At 58.3% G+C, this 21,329-nt stretch overlaps 2 protein-coding genes across 5 annotated transcripts in view; both read left to right on the top strand.

The window, feature by feature from the left end:
- DGKZ (diacylglycerol kinase zeta) overlaps nt 1-6,164 on the top strand; it is a 45,145-nt gene extending 38,981 nt beyond the window's left edge. For all 3 annotated transcript variants that reach the window (XM_086612680.1, XM_086612679.1, XM_086612678.1), the window contains 7 exons: nt 28-218; nt 1,146-1,177; nt 1,927-1,970; nt 2,354-2,474; nt 3,003-3,039; nt 3,340-3,439; nt 5,824-6,164. In XM_086612680.1, coding sequence (XP_086468806.1) covers nt 28-218; nt 1,146-1,177; nt 1,927-1,970; nt 2,354-2,474; nt 3,003-3,039; nt 3,340-3,439; nt 5,824-5,940 — 642 coding nt within the window. In that variant the 3' untranslated portion in view covers nt 5,941-6,164. The remainder of the gene's footprint in view (nt 1-27; nt 219-1,145; nt 1,178-1,926; nt 1,971-2,353; nt 2,475-3,002; nt 3,040-3,339; nt 3,440-5,823) is intronic.
- Nucleotides 6,165-10,292: 4,128 nt separating this feature from the next.
- Nucleotides 10,293-19,685, top strand: MDK (midkine). Of its 2 annotated transcripts, none has more exons than XM_086613460.1 (5): nt 10,293-10,554; nt 17,930-18,013; nt 18,114-18,275; nt 18,389-18,550; nt 18,992-19,685. In XM_086613460.1, the coding sequence occupies exons 1-5, from the start codon at nt 10,551-10,553 to the stop codon at nt 19,015-19,017; spliced, it is 438 nt and encodes a 145-aa protein (XP_086469586.1). In that variant the 5' UTR covers nt 10,293-10,550; the 3' UTR covers nt 19,018-19,685. The 2 variants fall into 2 exon arrangements, with proteins under 2 accessions (XP_086469586.1, XP_086469587.1); XM_086613461.1 differs by lacking the exon at nt 10,293-10,554 and adding an exon at nt 14,437-14,469.
- The last annotated feature ends 1,644 nt before the right edge of the window (nt 19,686-21,329 follow it).

Below are 21,329 nucleotides of genomic sequence, written 5' to 3'. Positions count from 1 at the left end.
TGAGGATGGCTGACTTGTGTCTTTCAGGAGCACCTCAACTATGTTACAGAGATCTCTCAGGATGAGCTCTATGTGCTGGACCCAGAGCTGGTGATCACTCAGACCGTGAGCACCTCACCTGCCATGCCTGACCTCGTCGACTCATCTGCCGCACCTACTGGGCACCATTTTGCATTCCCCTCCTCTTCCTCCTCTCCACCCTCTTCTCCTGCAGCCAGGTAAGTCTGGAATGGGGGTGCTGGACTTCAAGAAAGATGGGCAGTGATGGGAGAGCCAGAGTTAGCTTCACAGCATTAGTTCCTGGGCCAGATTACAGAGGCGCTCCCTGGAAAAGAGCAGGAATTCAATGCTGAGTTAGACCAAGGAGCAAGATGCCATCCTGTCTTCCCTGCTCCTCTGCTAGAGCTGCTGGAAGCAGTGGATTATCACCAGGTGGCTCAGCCATGGAGTCAAGCTCCAGAGCCTGGACGGTGAGGCAAAGGGCATGGGGGTGCAGTGGCTGAATGCACGGACTCCGTAGAAGTGATACCAGAGACATTTATTACAATTTACAAGCAGCTTTTATAGATCATTTTTCCAGCCACGATGTGTCCACGCGCCCTTTGCTTAGTTATCATGGGTTACAACCAGTAGTGCACACGCCTGTTGTAGCTTTGCTATTGGCTATGCCTAAAAAGCATTATTTTCTATCTGCTAAGCTGAATGTCAGCTTCTCACACTCCTCATGCCAGCTGCTCACACTTCCTTTTCCTTTTTATCAGCATTCTTCCTCTTTACCGGTGTTTCCCAACTTCATCAAGAACACAGGCTTAAATCATCAAGGTCAAACCTCAACTGTAGCTGTGTGTGTGATTCCACATGGGGGTGTCTTTTGGCCCAACTGAGGCCAGCCTCAGGTACAGGTGAACAACAGGGAGCAGCAGTAGAAATGGGAGTGGAGAAAGGGAAGAACCCAGATCAGGGAAGAAGCAGATGGCATGGCCAAAGAGCAGCAAAGCCCCTTGTCGTGCCTCTGCTCCTGCCTGCTGGAGAAATGCCACGGGCAGGCTTCTCCACAGCCATCCCTCTAGCCACGACGTGCCCTTTTGGGCGATCTGCTGCCGGGACTGGCAGGGTTAGTTACAGCTTTTCTTCTTCCTTTCCAGCGCTGAGCCTGAGTGCTGCCTCCCGCACAAAGGTGAGTCCTGTCCCACCCCCTGTTGCACCCGCTCACAGGTCACGCTGTTTTGGGTCCCTGCCGTGGTTTTTTTTGGCCTGTCCTTTCCTTGATGTGCAGGCAGGAGCCATGCTGTCCATGTGCTAGGTGGGAGCACAGAGCCCCGCAGGCACGTGACCCCAGAGGTGGGCAGGAAAGACCTGACAGTGATTTGTGGAGCGGCCCGGCCAGGTGCCTTACCAACTCCGCTGCGTGGGAAATGGCATGGCTGAGGGGTTAATACCCCACCTGCGGAGCCGAGTGCTGTGGGCTGGGTTGGGGGGCTGTCTCTGCCACAAGGTCAGGGGCCTTGATGAGCTGAGCAAATGGAAAGAGTTTCCTGGAGCTTGAGCAGAGCCCAGTGCCTGGAAGTGTGAGTGAGTCATGGGTGAGAGGCCTCTCGGCCACTGGCTGAGGCCCAGGAGATCTGCTCCCGGCTTCCATTTCAAGTCATCCTGCCCATGGGCAGAAACCACTCCCCCTGCATGTGCACCTCCCTGGGGCTGAGGTCTGGCTGTGATCCCGGCTATGTGAGATCTCCCTCCTTCCCCTGGCTTGCTACATGCCTGAAGGTGGGGAAGCCCTGTAAAACCAGTCTGACCAAGGGGTTAGCACCTGGAGGAGCTCCAGCTGACTGCTGAGTTTCCAGTGCCCAGCCCTTGGCTCCCTGGTTAGATAAAGGGCATTACAGCTTGGCTTTTCTGACCCCAACCCATCTCCCTTCTTTGCAGATGACCTTCTAATAGAAGCTGCCAAGAGCGGCAACTTCAGCAAGGTAGGAGCTCCTGCTGCCTCCTGTGATGTGCAGCCAGGGCTGGCTCTGGGCGCTCGCCCGTCAGCCTGCACAGCTGGCGTACCCCTTGGGCTATGGGAAGCCCTGCCAACCGCACTCTGCATTGCCCTGGAGCAGCTTCTGTTGAGGGCCTTCCTCTGGGAGTGGTGGCTGGAAACCAGGCAGGCTCCTGGCAAGAAGCCTTGTTTCTCTCCTGGGGGACACAGAGGGAAGGGACTTGGCAGCGTGGCTGAGCTGGACAAAGCTTCCTGCCAGGCCTTGAATATCCACACAACCTGCCGGGCACCCCGGGGATGCAATGCTGGGGCTTGGGGTCTTGCAGCTGGGAAAGGCAACTCATCCTGAGCAATCTGGCGATCCTGTAGTTCCAAGAGTTGCACCGGGCTGGAAAAGACCTGATGGTGCGAGACTCCTCGGGCCAGACCGTCCTCCACCACGCTGTCAAATCAGGGAGCAAGGATATCGTCAAATACATCATCGAGAACGGTGAGCTGGGGCCAGAATGCCACCCTTAACAAAGGAGCCCAGCAGCCAAAAAAGCCCAACTCTCTACTTGAAGGGGCTGCTCCTGGGCTTAGATCCCTTCCCTCTGGGTTTGCTACATCCTCCTTCTGGCATATGGGCTTTCCCTGGCATCTCTCTGCCGGTACTGGAGTGCCCCCATGGCTGTTGCCGTGTCCTGGCAGGGACCAGCATGTCTCTAGGAACCATTTCTCAGTGTCCTGCTTCTGCCTTCAGGGCAGCTGACCTGTTGTTTTTGGCAGCTCCCACTGAAATACAGACCGCTTTATTATCTTTTTTTTTTAGATCTTTCTCTGTAATAAGTCCACAATGGCCCTTCTTCCCTGGGCTCAGATGCCGTTACTGGCCTGAGTGCTTTGGAGGGAGGACCTTTGCAGGCAGCATGGAAATAGCAGCCACTATGGAAAGTTGCAGAGTGCAGCTGGGGAGTAGGTGGGTCTGTCTGCCCCGCAGCTGGGTCTCACTCGCCCTGTGCTCTCTTTCTCTCCACAGCCCCTTCAGAAATCCTCGATGCCGCAGAGGAGGAGAAGTAAGTTGCTGACTGACTTGCATTACCTGTTGACCAGACCCTCTGTGAGGTGGTGACCAGTTGTCTGGGCATGGCATTTATCAGCCACCCTCACTCTAATTACCAGCCATGGTTCCCAGTCCATTATGGACTTACTGCCCCCGAGCAGCCCCCGCTCCTCTGCCAGAGCTGCCTGTACACGTGTGCAACCCACCACGAGCTTCTGCTGCAGCCACATTGCTGTCCCTCACTGCCACCCACACATGCTGTATGTCCCCATACTGGGGGGACATCTCACATCTCCTGCTTTCTCCTCCCCAGTGGTGAAACCAGCTTGCACCAGGCTGCAGCCTTACGCCAGCGCACTATCTGCCACTACATCGTGGAGGCCGGGGCTTCGCTCATGAAGACGGACCTGCAGGTGATGGCAGGAGGCTGGCAGTGGGGCTTTCCGGGGGGACTAGGGGGCTGGCAGGAGCAGGGCCAGGAGGAGAGCAGAGCGAGAGTGCTTTGGGTGGGGTCTGTGCCAGCCAGACTGGAGCTGACATGAAGCACCCCTGCTTGCCCAGCGGAGCCCAGCTGCAGAGGGGTTAAATCCTGCTCCTCCCTGCACTTCTCTCCTTGTTGTTTTATTAAATTAGAAGCGAGGGGCTGGAATGTCTCATCCCTGTCTCCCCCTTCCCACCCTCCGGGGTCAGAGCAAGGACAGTCTCGCTGTGAGCTCCCTCCCAGCTGCAGGGCTCCCCCCGCTCTCCCCGCGGGTGGCCGTGATGGGGGTGCTGGGAGCTCCCCTTGGTGGGCGAAGCCGGCCCATGGGGAGCAGGAGCAGGCGATAGCAGCCCTTCCCCTCGCATGCCAAGTTAATTGAGACGTGCCTTGGTGCCGGGGAGTTGTGCCAGCCCTGGCAGAGGAGTCACGGGAAGGGAACTGGAGGATGTGTTTTGGTATAGGAGATTCCCAGGGTGGGTGTGTGGCGGAGGGGTCGTGGTCATGTCCATCTGGCAGAGACTCGTAGCAATGGGCTGTAGCAGAGGAGATGTAGGAACAAGACAAGAAGGTACAGTCTGTGGGTCTGGGACTCAAGGCAGGAGCCCAGCCGGCGGGTGCAAACTTGCTGGGGCCAGTGGAGCTTGGGGGTCACCTCAGACAATGCACAGCCCCCTTGCCAGCTGCCAGGGAGATGCTGTACAGACAACCTCTGGTTCCCCATCTCTCCTCCTTAGTCCTGGCCAAGGCTTGGGCCTTGCACAGTGCCCGGAGCAGGGCTAGCCTGGCTGGAGACTCAGCTGGCAGCCACGGGATGAGACAGCAGTGCCCAAGTGCGCTGGTGACTGGGAGGAGGCAGGGGGAGAGGGCAGCTCTGGGGGCATGGTCCTTCTCTGCTCCCAGCCCCCTCATCTGCCTGGAGGAGGGGAGCAGCCCCCAACCTGCCAGCAAAACAGGGAGCCCCGCTCAGGCATGCCGGGCTGCCCCAGGGAACGGGGCTTACACGTGCCTGTGTAAAAGCGTGTCTGGGTTTGTAGCTGTCTGGGGACCCCTCTGCTGCTGCGCTGACCTCGCCTGGGTCGCGGGTCACAGCCTGCCTGCACAGGCACCAACCCACCTTGTTAGAAGCCCCAGCACCAGTCCACGGGTTCAGAGCGGGCTGATCCCACCGCCCGCAGCAGTGAGGGAGGCTGAACCTTATCGGTTGGCGCGGGCAGGGGGGCCCTGGCAGCTCCGATTTCAGGCTGCGGGCAGGCAGCATCTCAGTGGGGCTTCTGCAGGGGGACGGGAAAGAAACTCAATTCCTCCTCTGGTCTTTCCCTCACTTTGTTAAATGAGCGCTTGCATTCAGGGGCTATGGAGAGGAGGCCCCCGAGGAGAGCTGGCACCGAAGCACGGAGTGATCTCTCTACCCCTGCCTGTGTGGGTGTGGGTGTGGGACCATGAGGTGTGCCCGCGTCTCGGGGTGCATGTGCAAAAGAGGAACTTTCTTGGTGCATCGCACCTCTCCGCAGCCAAGCGCGGGTGGGCTTTTGTCCACAGCCCAGGCCCAGTGGAGGCTCTGCATGTCTGACCATTGTTCCTGCTGGAGAAATACGCTGCGGGTCGCCCTGGATGCCCCGGCACCCTGCCACAGCCGCCCGTGTCCTGCCGCGCACCAGGGGTGAGCGAGGCAGGCCAGGCATCCCTTCTGGGGCTGGTTTTCAATGGCCGCGGCAGAGCGCCAGGTTTCAGCGGCCTTTCTCAGCGGCACAGCAGAGCCCGGCCGCTTGGCGAGGAGGAGTGAGGAGCAGGGGGAGGGAAGGGGGAGAGGAGATGGAGCTGGGAGCTGTTAACAGATTTGCTTTTTATGGAGTGCGGGAGTTCATTAGTGGACACAGTCCAGATGGCTGCAATAAGCTGGTGAAATGTGATCCTCCTCCGGGAGCGGGAGCACTAGCCGGGCTGCGAGGGGGAAGGGGGGGTTGGTATTCCCAGGCATTCCCCAGACATACCCCTCATTCCTCACCCTCTCCTGACTGCCTCCCCAGCACCGGGGAAGAGCAGGTCACGGAGACCAACCTTTGTCTCTTCTTGAGGGACTGGTGATGGTCAGGGCTGGTTTCTGTCCCTTCAGAGGACAGCTTCTAGCCCTGCAGCGAAGTTAGGCTCCTCGGGAGCACACTTCTGCTCTGTGGCGAGCACGTGGGCATTTGGCTACTGCCTGCCTCGGGCTTGGCTGTGGCTCTGCTAGACCCAGCTGCAGCCACCTTTTTGGTGGGGGAATGGGGGCATCTTTGGGTGCTTGGCGCACTGATGTCTTTTACCTCCCTTGTGCAGGGAGACACCCCCAAGCACCGAGCTGAGAAAGCCAACGACCCCGACTTAGCTGCCTACCTCGAGAACCGACAGCACTACCAGATGATCCAGCGGGAGGACCAGGAGACAGCTGTGTAGTGCTCGGTGTGCCTTAGCCCAAGCCAGCTCAGGCAGAACGAGAAGAGGATGATGGCAACTGGCAGAGCTGTGAGTCTGGCCCAGCCCCAGGCTGGGCTGAGACTCTGTTTATGAGGACAGTGGGTATTTGGGACTTGAAGCCTGGCTCTTTGTGTGTCCCCACCTTTGCCCCTCATCTGCCACGTTCCCTGCCCTGGATGAGCTCCATCCCACAGCCCTGCTGGGGCAGGCCAGGCTGAAGCCCTGGGTCACCCTTGTGCATGGGAGCGATGCCAGTGCCCCTTTCACAGGCTCCTACCTATGATCCTTGTAGGATATCGTTGCTCACCCCCTCTCCCCGCCAGCAGCGCCCCTCCTTTAGATGCTTGGCTAGGTTCGTGTCCTGTTCCTCCTCTCCTGTCAGGCACAGCCGCGGGAGGCACAGTCTGTGCAGGCAGACAGCAGAGGCCGTGAGTCTCAGGCTTTGCCCCAAGGGAAGCGCCGTGACTTACTGCCCCTGCCTCCTCCTCCCTCCTGTCCGTTTGGGGCTGCCCCAGCTCTCTCCTTTGCCCGACCAGGACCTTCTGTGGCAGGAAGGAAGTCCCTGGCACACCCAGCCTTCCATTGGAGTGTCTGGGGCTGGTGCAGCTGGAAGCAGGGCCGCTGCTGCCCTCCCAGTTGCCTTTAGTGCACAGCCCAGTTGGCCCAGGGCAGGGATATCATGGAGGAAGGCTACCGAGCCCTCCCACCATTCATCCCTCCGCAGGGCTGGATGAGGCAGCCTGCACGCCCGGTGCCTGCTGGGCATCTCTCCGTGAGCCTGCTGCAGCATGTAGCCATAGTGGAGAGTGGCAGTAGGCCTGGGCAGTGGCTGTGGTAGAGCCTGTTACATTTCCCAAATTCTGACTTGAATCCAGCTGCCTTTCCTGCTTCAGCTGCCCCCTGACGCTAGACGTTGCAATGGGCTGGGGGGGCAGTGCTGGGGTCAGTGCTGCTCTCAGGGATTCCCCCCATCCCCCCCCAACCTGTCAACACGCGTCCTCAGATTCCGACTCCTGCCATCCCCTGAACAGGGCTTTGCAGGGAAAACTTGGGAGGTCACCTAGACGTGACACAAGCTCGATGGGCAGGCCACCAGCTCACCCTCTCCACTTTTAGCAGAAAGAGGGATCTGGATGCATAGGAAGCATCAGGGCTTCCAGTCCCAAGTCACGCCTGCAGTAGGATGGCATTTCACCTACAATCCGGCCATGGGCATGAGGCACCATGACCCGTCACCCCCATGGACACTGTGGGTGCTGAGCATCCACAGAGGCATTAAGCCAGCCCTTCAGCAAGGCCTTTACAGCACTGACAGTCTCTGGGACCAGGAGATGCCAGCAGAGGAGGAGAGTTGATGGCTCTGGGCCTTGCAAACCTGATTGGCCCTTTCTGGGTTGGTGGTGGCTAGGGAGTGGGTTGCTGCTTTCAGCTTGGGTCCCAGGAGAAGATGCTGCTGCCGCATGGGGTCTGCACAGTCCCATCTCCATTCACATACGACTGTGCCTGCTGTGTAGTGCTTGGTGGCACTGTTCGAATCTCCTAATACCAATACCAAAAAAAGGGTATGAGGATACTGCAGAGAGCCAGAATGCCCTTCAGGTTTTTTGGCTGGGGGCAGAGTTCCCCTGGAGGATGGGGGATGCTGTGGTGAGGAGCAGAGGCACACGGCAGTGCAGAGTGCCAGGGGCCAGCAGCAGCATTGGCCATTAATAACAATAGCGTTCAGAGCTGGTATGCCCAGCAGTGCCCAGTGTTCCCATCAGCACTGCTTGCTGGCCAGCAACAGACAAGGCACTGTCGTCTTCTCAAGGGTGCAAACTGCTGCCCCTGAGCCCGGCCCACAGGCGTTTACAGCCCCAGCTTCTCCCTTTCTCCCTGGTTTTGTATCTTCCCTTATAGTTTTTTGTACAGGTAGTTGAGAGACACACTGTCCCCCTCCCCGCCTGGCCCCTCCGTGCGCACATGAGCTGAGTTGCTGTGCAATTCCAAGCCTGGCTTGTGTTTTGGCAAAGGCGGAGGGGATGTTGGTCGCCCTGCCCACAGAGGGCAGGGGTTCTGTGCAATACCTGGATCTGTGTTTCCTAAACGCTGTCGTAGGACTGTATTTTTGTAACTCTGTGAGGGCGCTGGCCCCAGCAGGCCAAGGGCCTGGTGTGAGCTTGCATCCCCAGCGCTTTTCGACTTGGACCGTTTGGATGTTGTTGTTTCTTGCCACTGAAATAAAGAGATGGATGTTTTAGTTCTTGTCTCCAGCTGCGTCCATGAGAATGATACACCCCTTGAGGCTGAACTCTGAGGCTTCTGCCCCCATCCAAAGTGGGGGTACTCTGGGGTGTTCCCTACTGGGCCAGGTCCTTTCCCGCTTTCCTGCACAGCATCCCTCTGGGACGGTTGCTGGATACAGCGACTTTGTCCTGAAGGACCATTTCCCCTACACTAGGGCATACATCGATATTTGGAGTAAGATGGAAGAGGGAGAAAGCACACCGCCATCCAAAGTGATCCAGAAGGGTTTGGAAGTGTGAGTCAGGAGCTGGCAACCCGCTGCTCCTGCCCTGCTCCAGTTCATCTCTGAGGTGGGGGGCAGCAGCTCCAGCATGAGGCCTGCCCTGCCCTTTGCAGCTGCACGGCTGTCAGTGTGTACTGCAGCAGCACCCAGCCTCCACATTTCAAAACATTTCTGTCGGCCCTTTTTGTGACGAGCTGTCCCCAGCCATGCTGCTCTGCAGGGGATGAGCCTACTCTGGGGCTTTTCATGTTCATTCCCAGCTCCAGAGGGGATCTTTGGGGTACTGCTTCCAATGCTGAGCTGGGGCTGCAGCGTCAGGGGCTGGGATTTTCTCTGTCAGGATGACTGCTCTCCGATTACAAAAGCGGGGGATTAGGGACGCTTCTGCTTCCAGCCCTGGACTCGTACGAATGACCGCGGCCAATGCCACCTCTCCTGCAGAGTTTCCTTTGCAAAAGGGAGTTAATCGCTCCAGCCGCCGGCGTGCTGGTGAGGGAGCCAGGGATGGACGCGGTGGGTGATGGGGAGCTATACTCATACCTTAAGCTCGGATTCCTGAGGGCAGCTTGGCAGCCTGCCTGTCGCTCCTGCCGCCCCCTCCGCTCCCGGAGAAGCAGCCTCCTTCCCCGGCTGCGTCGTCCCTTCCACCCCCCTACGTCCCTCTTTCATCGCCTTCAGCCTTTCAGCTCATGCCCAGAGCTAACAGTGGGGGTCTGTAGCGGGTGTAAAGCACACCAAATTGTCCTGGCCTCCCTGGGCTGCTGCCCAGGGACCAGGCAGACGTGCAACTGGGAAGAGGGGGCCTGCTCCGCTTCAGTGCCCAGAGCCCGGCGTGTTGGCGCTTGGCCCGTGTCTTGGCGGCGAGGACGGTCAGTAACCATGGCAATGAGAGTTTTCCAGTCACCCCGGTGTCAAATTTATGGTGAAGGAGAGAAGCGGTCCCAAATGCAATGGCTGTGATGAGGGGTGTTAGGAAAGGGGCAGACTACCTTCACGGCAGAGCCCTGCCCTTCTCTCCGAAGGGCCTCAGCATCCCGCATGTCTCCTTTGCAGGTGTCGGAGGTCCCAAGGTCTGTCTGGCCTCCCATGGGATGGAAACGCACCTGGGGGTGTATGGATGGGGGTATGCTGGTTTTGGCTGGGATAGAGTTAATTTTCCTCATAGTAGCTGTATGGGGTGATGTTTTGGATTTGTGCTGGAAACAGTGTTGATAACACAGGGATGTTTTTGTTACCACTGGGCAGTGCTTACACAGAGCCAAGGCCTCTTCTGCTTCTCACACCACCCCACCAGTGAGTAGGCTGGGAGTGCACAAGACGTTGAGAGGGGACACAGCTGGGACAGCTGACCTCAACTGACCAAAGGGATATCCCATACCATATGACATCATGCTCAGTATGTAGAGCTGGGAGAAGAAGGAAGAGGAGGATGTTTGGCATAATGGCATTTGTCTTCTCAAGTCACTGTTACACATGATGAAGCCCTGCTTTCTTGGAAATGGCTGAACATCTGCCCACCCATGGGAAGTAATGAACGAATTCCTTGTTTTGCTTTGCTTGAGTATGCAGCTCTTACTATATCTATTTCAGTGTCTTTATCTCAGCCCACGAGTTTTCTCACTTTTCTGATTCTCTTCCATCCGATCCCACGGGGTTGAGCGAGCAACTGGGTGGTGCTTAGTTGCTGACTGGGGTTAAACCACGACAGTTCTTTTGGCCAACATGGGGCCCAAAGGGTTCGAGATAACAACGTTTGACTGGAATGTGCTAGGTCGAATTTATAGCTGTTATTGCTGATAAGCTATTAATGGGCAGGCTCCTGCCCTTGCCGTGGGGCTTGCTTGCCTTACTGCATATTAGAGCCTAGTGCTCGTTAGTGGCTGCTTTTTGCTTTCACTACTTGCTGCACTGCTCACCATCTTACTCTGCTGTGCCTGGGAACATTTTCATAACAGCAGTGCTGATGCGCCTGGGCTGCTGTACTGGAAAGGCTGGAACTCCAGTGTAAACTTGAGTCGAAGGGACTGTGACCTGTGGATGAGCCCACGCAGGAGCAGGACACTCCAAAGCATCTGTGGCTATGGGTAAGTCCACACCTGAGCAGATACATTACGAAGTGTCTCTGTGGCGGTCGTTATGTCTGTGCTGCAGCAGTTTCACCTCTAAAGGTATTGTGGCCCAAGGATACGTCCACACTGGAGAAGGTACACCTCGAAGCATTTGCGGCTGTAGGTAAGTTCATGCTGCAGCCCATACACCTTGAAACATCAGTAGCTGTGCATGAGGTCATGCTGGAGCACCTCAAAGCATGTGGCCATAGATAAGCCCACAACAGAGCAGGGGCACCTGTGGAGGTACTGCAGCCATGGGTAAGGCCATGTTGGAGCAGGTTTACTTCTAAAAGGACTCTGGCTGTGAATAAGGCCACACTGCAGTAAGTGTATCTGAAGGCATTGTGGCCATGGATAAGGCCAGGCTGGAACAGGTGCACCTCAAAGTGACCATGACTGTGGATAAGTCTATGCCGCAACAGGTATACCCTTGGAGAGACTGTGGTGCATAGATAAGGCTCTACTTGGAGCAGGTACACTCCTAAGGGACTGCAGTCTGTGGATAAATCTAAGCCGAAGCATGGGCAAGGGAAGGACTTAGTTGCAACGTTAAAAACTATGATCTGGTCCAAAGGGACCAGGGGTGGAGATTGTAATGGAAATACCTTTGAATTGTTGTAACCCATGATTTGAGTTGCATGTAGAGGAATTAACTGTAGCAGGAACCACCTGAACCAATGGAGGACAAGCCTTACAAGAAGCAGCACAAGTGCAGCAGTGACCTGAGCTGGCTTTGGCACCCCGTAACTCCATGCCAACACACCACCTCTCCTGTCCTGAGTGACCACCATAACAGATAGAGCCCAAAGTCATGGACTAAATGAACTCAACAGACATTTTTTGGACATTTGTGAACATTGTAAAGACATTTTATAGGGGTGGACCATAGGCTAGGGGAATGATATCTGTATTATACAAACGGATGGGAAGGGAGGTGTGGTTAATGATTAACAGATGGTTAATGAGGTTGTTTTGGATAGTGGGACCTGAGCATGACATAAATGGTATGGAATAAGGGGTGGAGAATGAGCTGGTTTTAGCTGGGATAGAGTTAATTTTCCTCATAGTAGCTAGTATGGGGCGATGTTTTGGATTTGTGCTGGAAACAGTGTTGATAACACAGGGATGTTTTTGTTACCACTGGGCAGTGCTTACACAGAACCAAGGCCTCTTCTGCTTCTCACACCACCCCACGAGTGAGTAGGCTGGGGATGCACAAGAAGTTGGGAGGGGACACAGCTGGGACAGCTGACCCCGACTGACCAAAGGGATATCCCATACCATATGACATCATGCTCAGTATGTAGAGCTGGGAGAAGAAGGAAGAGGGGGACAGTCAGAGTGATGGTGTTTTTCTTCCCAAGTCACTGTTACACATGATGGAGCTCTGCTTTCCTGGAGACTGCTGAACACCTGCCTGCCCATGGGAAGTAATGAACAAATTCCTTGTTTTGCTTTGCTTGCGTGTGCGGCTTTTGCTTTACCTATTTCAGTGTCTTTATCCCAGCCCACAAGTTTTCTCACTTTTACTTTTCCAATTCTCTTCTCCCCCATTCCACTTAGAGGGAGCAAGCGAGTGGCTAGGTGGTGCTTAGTTGCTGGCTGGGGTTAAACCACGACAAGGGGGCAGACGTGCAGGCTGGGTAAGGCCGAGCCAGCCCAGCCCCAGCTAAACAGAACTGGGGTGACAGCAGTTGGCCATGTTAATGATTACCTGCTACACGCCCACCTCCACGAGTCTGAACAGGGAGAACTGCCTTCGTGCCCAGCTGTGTCCCCGTGCTGGAACCACCACACCGGGCAGTAACAGTGCCCCAAGGATCAGGCTTCGACTGGAGATGTAAAATGCAGAGCCGACATGCTATGAATTATCTTGTGATGTTTTTAGAGGTGAAAAGCTCAAGTTAAGCAATTGCAGGGAAACGCACCTGGGTTGGTCATGCTCCTTGTCTTCCCTCCTTCCCTCAGTCTGAGGCTGCTTTCTGCAAACACAGCCTTCTGCTGCTTGTTTGAGGAAGGAGCTGTTCCCCCCTCATCCCTCAGAAAGGGCCTGAAGGGACCAAGCGCAGCCACTGCTGAGAGCGATGTGCACCAACCCACCTCTGCTCTCCCACATGGGCAGCACCTGTCTCCCGGTCCCCAGTCTAAGGCAGCAAGAGGAGGGGAATGGAATGGCTGGAAATGGAAGAAGAAGTGAAAATTTGCACAGGGCTTCACTGTGCCTTGGGTTGCTCTGCCCCGGTGACCCCAGTGGAGTCTCTGGCTCCTGGCCAGCGGTGGGTGAAGAAGAGCAGCAGCGCTTGCCTCACACCCAACTCTTTCACAGCTCCACCAGGCCCTGGTTTGGCCTTCACAGTCCCGTAACTCAGACTTGCAAACCTGCTGCCACTGAACCCCAGCCAAAAGCAGCACACCTATGCTGTTCCCCTTCTTTTTGACCCTAAAGTGTGTCTCCGCAGCTTTCTTCAGCTTTGGTTTAAAGGCCCAGTGATGGGGGGCTGGGGGGACTGTTGGCCTTGCTCCCTGTCCAGCTATCAGGACCCACTTCTGCACCCTGTGCTCAAAGGTACAGCCCAGCATGTCCAGCCCTGCCACCACCCAGAGCAGCACCCGTTGCTGTGTGAGCAGCGGGCAGGGGAGCTGACGTGCTCCCAGGGTTGCCAGCCCTCCTCTAAACCTCTGCAGATGTTCAGGAAACTGCCAGCAGGGTGCGAGTTAAATGCGGGAATCTCATGGAAAGCAATTCCTGGTTGTGAAGCAGCTCATAAAAAACAGCTCTCCCCTCCACCCCACTCCCCCGCCACCCCACCTGTGGTGGCCCTGCTCTCAGCAGCCTTCTTCCAGGGTAAGGGATGGAAAAACAGCTCCGTTCCCCACCACAGCCCCATTCTTTTGGCATGACACTCGCCTTTCTGGCTGGTAACTCCAGAAGAGAGTTGGCTTGGCCCCTGCCTCTCCTCACCTCCTAAGAAAAGGGGGTGGATGGGGGGGAGGGGAGCAGTCACAACTGCAATGTCCTTTCATCCCCAACCAGCAGTCTGATCTCTGTGTCGCTGCTTGGTGCAAGGAGATGGGCTGCAGCATGGCTGAGCTGGCAACAGGGGAGATACCTGGGCCAGCATGAAAGGGACGTGCTGCTTCAGGTGCTGAGCAGGTACCCCCTCCCTCGTACCCTCTCAGGAGAGGCAGAGCAAGTGGAGAAGGGTGAAAAGGTCAGAGACCATGAAAGGTTGGTCTATCAGGGCTTTGATGGGAAAGCAGGCATCCACTCAGGGTGGTTTCCCCTCACTCCATCTAGACCCAGGGGTGCCCCAGAGGCCATCTTGCAGTGGGTCTCACAGAGCGGCGGGCCCCAGGGGAGCCCTGCCCGTGCCCGGCTGTTCAGCTCGCACCCCTTCAGCCACTCGGCGCTGTTGGGGTGCGCAGTCAGCTGAACCCCCGCGGCTTCGTCGGTACCGCACGGCAGAGCCCGGAGGAAGGTGAGACACCCCGCTCAGTGCTGGGGGAACACGGGGCCGTGCCCCGCTGGGGCCTGATCCCTCAGACCCCCCTCCCCGTGCCGGGGAGCCCAATGCTCCCACCGGCTGAGCACGGCCCGCTGCCGGCCCGGCCCTCCCCCCTCCTCGCCCCGCCGGCCGGGGATGGGATGGGGAGGGGGAGGCAACCTGTCCCCCGGGGCCGCCTCTCCGCCGACCGGCCGGCCTGCCTTTGTGCCTAGCCCGGGGCGGGGGGAAGCAGAGGAGGAGCTTGCGAAAAGTTTTGGGTTAAAAAAAACACCTTTTTGCTGCCAGCCGAGGCCGACGTCAGGGGCCGCTGTGCGCTGCGCCGGGGCTCCGCACGCGGCCGCCACACAAAGGCAGCAGCTCCGCACCGCGCACCGCTCCGCAGGTGAGTGTGTTCCCCCCCGGTTACTCGGGGTCACATCCTCACCCCAAGCCCCCGCGGACGGCGGCACTGCTCGCCCGACGCCACGGGGATGGACGCCTCCGACGAGGCGAGCGGCGACGTCTCCTTCGCCTCCCCGGGGAGGCGGCAGTAATTGAGGCCGAGGGCTCCCCGGTGGGGGAAGGGGCTTTGCTGGGGTGGGGGACACGGCCCTGGCTGCAGAGGAGCTGCAGGGAGGGCGACTGGGGCAGGGGTCCCGGGAGGGGCGGCCTCGCCTGTGAGAAACCAGGGAAGTGCCTGGAGGTGCAGGAGGAAAGAGTTTTGGAGAGAGGGAGGGAGGCAGGACTCCTGCAGAGCAAGCAAGGATTGAGGCAGTGGCCCGGGATCTTAGCCCCCGCCTTGGGGGAACACCCCACACCGGTTCGGGGAGGGCTCAGGTGGTGGGAGATGCTCCGGCCGGAGCCCGGGGGGCTGCCCCGGAGCGGGGCTCGGCCACCGCCAGCCTCACCGAGGGGCGAGGAGGGGAGACCGGCCGGAGGGGAAGGGGCTGTTTGAGGTCACGGCACAGCATCTGCCCCGCAGTGCACGGGCTGGACGCTGAGCAAACCCTTTCCCCCTGTAGCACCTTCTCCTGGCTGCGAGGGGAAGGGGAGGCCGTCTGCTAGAAAGCCCCACAGCCCGCGACTCTGCTCCCCTCCGGTACCTCTGGCAGAGCCTTCTGGTCATGCCAACGCCTGGGCTGACGGGGAAAAGCTCAGCCTCCCCTCTCCTGGAAGCACGGAAATTCCTGCTGGTGGGGTGCTGGGTACCCCAAGCCATGGGCTTCCTGAACACTGGGCTCCCCCAGCACTGGGCTCCCTGCCCGGCAACTGGGGAGCAGCTCAGCCCGCGGAGGGAGGGCCACGGTCCTGCACCCACCTCTGCCAGAGTCAGCCGCAATTTGAGCCGAGCCGAGAGGTCCCGCTGCTGGAAGAGGGGCTGCGAGGCGGCTGACAGCCCAGCAGCCACTCTGCTCCCAGGGGAGCATCGATGTGGCAGCGAGGGGAGAGGAGCTGGGGAGGGTGGTGTGGCCAGTGCTAGAAGAAACACTGGCCCGTGGCACTGCCTGGCCCTGAGTGGTGTCCGGAGAGGGGTCCAGGCTCTCCCATTGCAGCAGTGAGTATTTGGGCTCTGCTCTAGCATCACCAGGCGATTATTTTTCTTTAAGAGCTGACCCTAGATTATTAAAATCCAAGGCAGCTAGAGGAGCGGGGGGAAGGGTAACAGGGGCTGCCATGGTGTGGCCAGGCTCCAGGCTGCTCATCTCCTGCAGCCCATTCCTGGGAGAGACCAAAGCAGTGTGAGAACCAGCCGGGATCCGAGCAGGAGAGGAGCCAGGGCCTTGCAGGGATGCGGGAGGAGCTGGACTGTGCGAACATGCCTGAGGGCACTGGCAGCCCGACCAGGAACACCTCTTGTTTGACCAGCAGAGATCAGGCTGTTGGGAAAACCAGTTGGAAAACTGCACTCCCTTTCACTTATGAATGCTATAGGATGAGCCATGGCTGAGGGTCCCTGCAGACCTTTCCCTGGGGGATGTGATGTGCCAGGCAGAGCCTGGGAGCAGATCCAGGAGTCCCTGGGGCTGTAGCTGGACTGCCCCTTGGAGCCTCCCACATGTACACATGGGCAGGGCCCCACAGTACCCATGGTGTGGGGAGCAGAGGGTGTCTATGCCTGGAGGAGAGGAAGGGATGAGCATGGCAGCTGGGGCTGTCTGCCCTGCGTGCTCCGAGGCTGTGTCTACAGACCTGAGCTGGAAGGTGCTGGGCTGGGAGGTGGGTGCGGGAGCACTGGGAAACACTCAGCAGCAAAGGATGGAAGAAGTTTACAGCACACCTGAAATCATGGGGATGCTGTGAATAGTGCGACTGTCAGAGGTGCTGACCCATCCGAGCTGCTGCAGAAAGCGGGACAGGAGTGCCCGTAACTCAGCTCAGCCGCAGTTGTACTGTCTGTAACCTGCCTGTCTGAGCTGAGCTCTTGCCCCCTTTGAAGGCAGCTTGGTGGGAACAGGGCTGAGACGTGCCATGCTTGGCAGGATGGCTCCCAGCTGGGCTGGGCGAGAGGGGAAGGCAGCTCTCACCCCTCTCGGCTGCGCCTTCAGCCAGCCAGGCCGTGTAATTCCCTGTGACAGTTCAATGCAGAACGAAGCCGGCAGCTTCACAGCCGCGGACGCGTGAAAGGTGAGTGCGCTGGAGCCTGAGTAATGTGGGGAGCTGCTCTCTCTGGCACGCTGTCTGGGGAGCCTGGGGGTAGGAACCAAATGCTGACCCTGGGCTCTGTCCTGCACTGATGTCCCCCAGGGCATGCGGTGTGCCCTGTCCTGACCTCCACAGCCCAGTCCCGCCAAGACCGTCTTGGAACTAGGGCAGGTGTGATGTATTTGCTGGCAGGCTGCTGCCACGCAGTTACGGGTGTCATCCTAAAAGGTTTTGGGGGAGCAGGGAAGGAGCAACCAGACTCTGCGCTCCTGCTGGGAGTGGGAGCTGGGACCGCAGTTTTGGCAGTGGTGTCCCATGGAGGCTCATGGTGTCAGTTGAAGGGGAGCTGTCACCTGCCCAAGGCGATGTGGAGGAGCAGGGACCCAGGATCTGCACCCTTGTGTGCATGCACCCTCCTCCCCAGCCTGCTCCCAGGGGGGTGCACACCGGTGCACACCCCTCCGCCGTGTACGGGGGTGCTGTGCTGGTGGCCGAGGTGCCAGCAGTGGGCGCAGCTCTCCCACTCCAGCTCCAAGGAGCTCCCATGCTGTGGGGACTTTTTTGTGTGTGTGTGTGTTTAATCCAATGGTTTAACTATCAGACTCCTCACGGCAGCGAGTTTGTTTTTGCTGGGCTTTTTTCCTTCTCCCCCTGGACTTCTCTGGAGCTGGATAAAGGTACCATGGCAGCTGTGCTCCCCCGGCCCCGGGGCTCTTCAGTGTCAGGTGGCAGCCTGCTGGGTGCTGGGTAAAGGAGCTGTGGAGAAATTCCGGGGGATAGGGTCTGGGGACTAGCACCAGCAAGCAGGACTCCCACTGCCAGCATACAGACTTTGCTTTCTGGGGGCAGGAACAGCCTAGTGGATTTTTTGGGAAGCCAAAGGGCCTTCCCCAGGTGCTGTGTGGATGCGAGGGTCCCTGCGGAGAGCATTTCAGCCAAACACAGGGCAATGGGGGGCTGATGAGGTGGGAACAAGCTCCCAGCCCAACAGCTTCCTGGCCAGAGGCAGCTGCTGAGAAGCACAGTTATCTTCCTGTTGCAATTAATACACATGGTCTAACAAGTGGCAATGAGCAGGGCATGGGGGTGTACACACATGCAGGTGCACGTGTGCAATGGAGGCAGCTGCCGTTTCACTCCCCACAGCCTGTCATGTCCCCATCTCATTGCCGCATCACACCCCAACCCCTCACCCACCTCACCTTCTCCCTCCTCCCCAGGCAGGATGCAGGTCCGGGGCCTCCTCCTCCTCCTGGTGCTGATCCTGGTGGCTGCCACCACTGAGGCTGGCAAGAACAAGAAAGGTGAGGGTCAGCCCAGGGCGGGGGCCCGGTGGGGTGGGAGGCAGCCCTGGGTGTGCTCCCGCATCCCTGCAGTGAGCACCCACTCCCCCTTTCCTTGCAGAGAAGGCAAAGAAGGACGGTTCTGAATGCGAGGACTGGCGCTGGGGACCCTGCGTCCCCAACAGCAAGGACTGCGGCCTGGGCTACCGCGAGGGGACTTGCAAAGATGAGACTAAGAAGCTCAAGTGCAAGATCCCCTGCAACTGGAAGAAGAAGTTTGGAGGTAGGTGCAAGTGCATAGCAGGTGGTGTCTGAGGACCACCCTGGGCTGGGTGGCCAGGGCTGGTGCCCACACCAGGTCCTGGCCGGCTCTGATGCTTCTCCCCTCTCTTCCAGCCGACTGCAAGTACAAATTTGAGAGCTGGGGGGGGTGTAGCGCTCAGACGGGTGTGAAGACTCGCTCTGGCATCCTGAAGAAAGCCCTGTACAATGCCCAGTGCGAGGAGATCGTCTATGTGACCAAGCCCTGCTCTTCCAAGATCAAGTCAAAGTCCAAAGGTCAGTCCCCACCACTCCTGTCCCCAGAATGGTCCTGCTGAGAACCCGGGCAGGGGGTTACCAGGGGTAGCTTGGCCTGTTGGGGTTGGGCTTTGCTGGTGGTGTGGGGGATCACATAGAATGCTCTTCCCTCTGCATCATCACATCTGACAGCCCCAGAGTCCAGCCGCTGGCTGAGTGGGATGCAGGTGCTGCTAGGAAGAACCCTGAATTCCCCAGCAAGTCAGTCAGCTTCGGTGGGATGGGGATTTCTCCCTCTCCTCAGTGGGGCTGATGCAAAACCTGGCTTTGCATGATGGGGGGAGGCTGCCTGCAGGGATGCGGCCCCTGCGCCGTGCCGAGTCGGCCGCGCTGGCCACATTTCTGCCACAGCAGCGCTTGGGGATTGGTCAGCTGCCAGCAGACACTCTAACTCTTGTCTCCTGTGCTTCTCGGATGCAGCAAAGAAGGGCAAGGGGAAGGACTAAAGCGAGAAGCCAACATCCTCGTCAGCCCCTCGACACGGTGCCCATGGGGCTGGACGCCCAGCTGCAGACAGCCCACGATCCAGTCTTCCTCCTCCTCTCCTTCCTCCTTTCCATGACCTCCTCTTTCACTGAGATGCCTTGTTTTAATCGCTAGTGTTTGTAGAGAGCAAACCCACCTGCCCTGCAGGAGAGGCTGCCCCCCTCCTCACCACCGCTGCTGGGGCATCCCACTCCCCTCTCGGCTGGTGGCGTGGCTCACTGGGATGTGCCTGGAGAGCTGGGATAGGAACACACATTTTCGCACCCTCCGGCACAAATGAGTTGCCTTTAGCGCATCCTTTGGCAAGCCCAGGAGCATCCTCGTTCCTCTGCCAGGTACTGGAGCTGGAGGGAAGGGCCAGGTGTTGATGCCCGAGTAACCCCATCAGCCATGCCCCGTACTCACGTGAGGACTGCTCGCAGCTTGAGGGGCTTCTTCCAGCAGCTTTTTGGCCGGGGCACAACTTCCCTGCAGCAGCTGGAGAAAACAAAGCCACCGCCCCCAGGAACCACCACATCCCCTCTCCTCCGTCACTTCTCACCATGTGTGCCCGTGCTGGGGCCGCAGCCCCTCTGCCTTCGGCACACCGACACCAGTGCTGGGTGGGAGCTCTCACTTCTTTTGGAAAATGGGGTTTGTTTTCTTTTCCAATAAAAGTCTTTTTAAAAAAAAACCCAAATATCAGAACCCACCTGCTGTCCCCTTGAGGTGCTGCTCCACCGGAAATCCCAGCAAACCCCACCTTTGCCGACCCCGCCGGGACCCGCAGCCAACTTGCCGTGCGGCTGGCAGCGACAGCCCAGCTGCCACTGCACGTGGTCCCGGAGAAGGTGTGTGGGTGAGACCTCGTGCCACCCGCACACTGCAGGAAATGTCACTGGTGGGTGACTGGGAAGGTGGAGAGGAGCAACTGGGTGACAACTCATTCACTCCTCAGGGCATGGCTGTTGGTTTCTGCTCCGAGGGCTTTATTTGTCTCGGGGTGGGGTGGGCTGTGGTTGTAACACTTTAAAAAAAAAAAAACAAAACAAACAAAAAAACACAAACCAAAAGCCCACCAGGTGTTTTGGGCTGGATAATTTGAATTATCCTAAAGGCAGCGGTGGGGGGGTGTCTCCACCTGGGCCAGGGCAGCCTTTCTCCAGGTTGCACAGCATCGCCCTGGCGTGGGGATGGGAAGGACGTATGGACGTGGAGTTTGCCAGTGCCACTGTGGCCCTGTCCCGTCTCTCGGCTGCACGTGGCCATGCCAGCCAAGGCTTGTAGGGGCTGGACTTTGGGAGAAGCTGAGCGGCCCCGGAGTGAGGTGGGCTGGGAGGGGGCTGGAGACGCTGACTGAAGCCTGCATGCTGAGGGCTCCGCCACAACACCGACAACAGGGTTATGTCCATTTACAAAGCTCAGCAGCCGGCTCTTTCGGCCTCTCCGGGGCAGGGAGGGCACCGCCATCCTCTCCCACCCCCAGAGCCATGCATCAAGCCTCCCACATCCACCTTGGGGACAGCAGGGACCTGCTCATGTCCCAGATGAGACACAGGCACCTTAGCCATGTTGCAGACCCTCTTCCCGACCCACTCTGAGACCCCCAGCTGCCCCCCGTGTCCCCCCAAGGACAGTTATTTTCACTATTGCTGCTGCCCACTTCTCAGGTCCCACATCCCCCGGGGCCGCGGGGAGAAGTCCTGCACCGCACCACTGCTGTTCTTAGCAGTTTTAGTTTCCACTGTTGTAGCAGCGAGATGCTTGGTTTGTCTGTCTGTCTGTCCAGCCAATTGCTGGCTGAGGGTGGAAAGAGCACAAAGGGGAGAGTGGAGTTGAAGCCCAGGGAGAAATTCCCCCCCAGGTCCCCGGGTGCGGATGTACAAAGGTGTCTCTCGAGGGAAAGAAAGGAGCTTGCCTCATCTGCCATGGCACAATCTGGAGACTGCCTTGGGAGGGGGCCCGGCTGGGCCTGCAGAACGTCCTGTGGGCACGCCCGAGCCAGCCTGGTCCAAAATGGCTGGCAAACGTTTGGCCCTGGTTTCTTTTCATTTCTTGGGTAATAAACAGTTGGAACCACATTGAAAGCATCCAGAACTGTCTGCATGCCGGCAAGCTCTGGTGCCCTGGAGATGGTCAGCCAGGGGAAGAAGAGGCATACAGTCTTAGGACAAACACTGATGCCATTTGGCCAACCTCTCAAGAGGAAGGAGCTGGGGAGGGCTCCTGGTGACCATGTCTCCTCCTCTCGGCTCCAGCTTTCCTGCTGGCTCCCCAAGCTAGTCTCCAGGCC

Source organism: Tauraco erythrolophus, chromosome 6 (assembly GCF_009769465.1).
Source record: "Tauraco erythrolophus isolate bTauEry1 chromosome 6, bTauEry1.pri, whole genome shotgun sequence".
In the NCBI taxonomy this organism is placed as follows: domain Eukaryota; kingdom Metazoa; phylum Chordata; class Aves; order Musophagiformes; family Musophagidae; genus Tauraco; species Tauraco erythrolophus.
This window is presented reverse-complemented; position numbering and strand designations above follow the sequence as displayed.

Coding starts and splice junctions, on each gene's coding strand:
- MDK (XM_086613460.1), top strand. Junction 18,014..18,113: donor GGCTGGCAAGAACAAGAAAG/GTGAGGGTCAGC, acceptor CTTTCCTTGCAG/AGAAGGCAAAGAAGGACGGT. Junction 18,276..18,388: donor CTGGAAGAAGAAGTTTGGAG/GTAGGTGCAAGT, acceptor CCTCTCTTCCAG/CCGACTGCAAGTACAAATTT.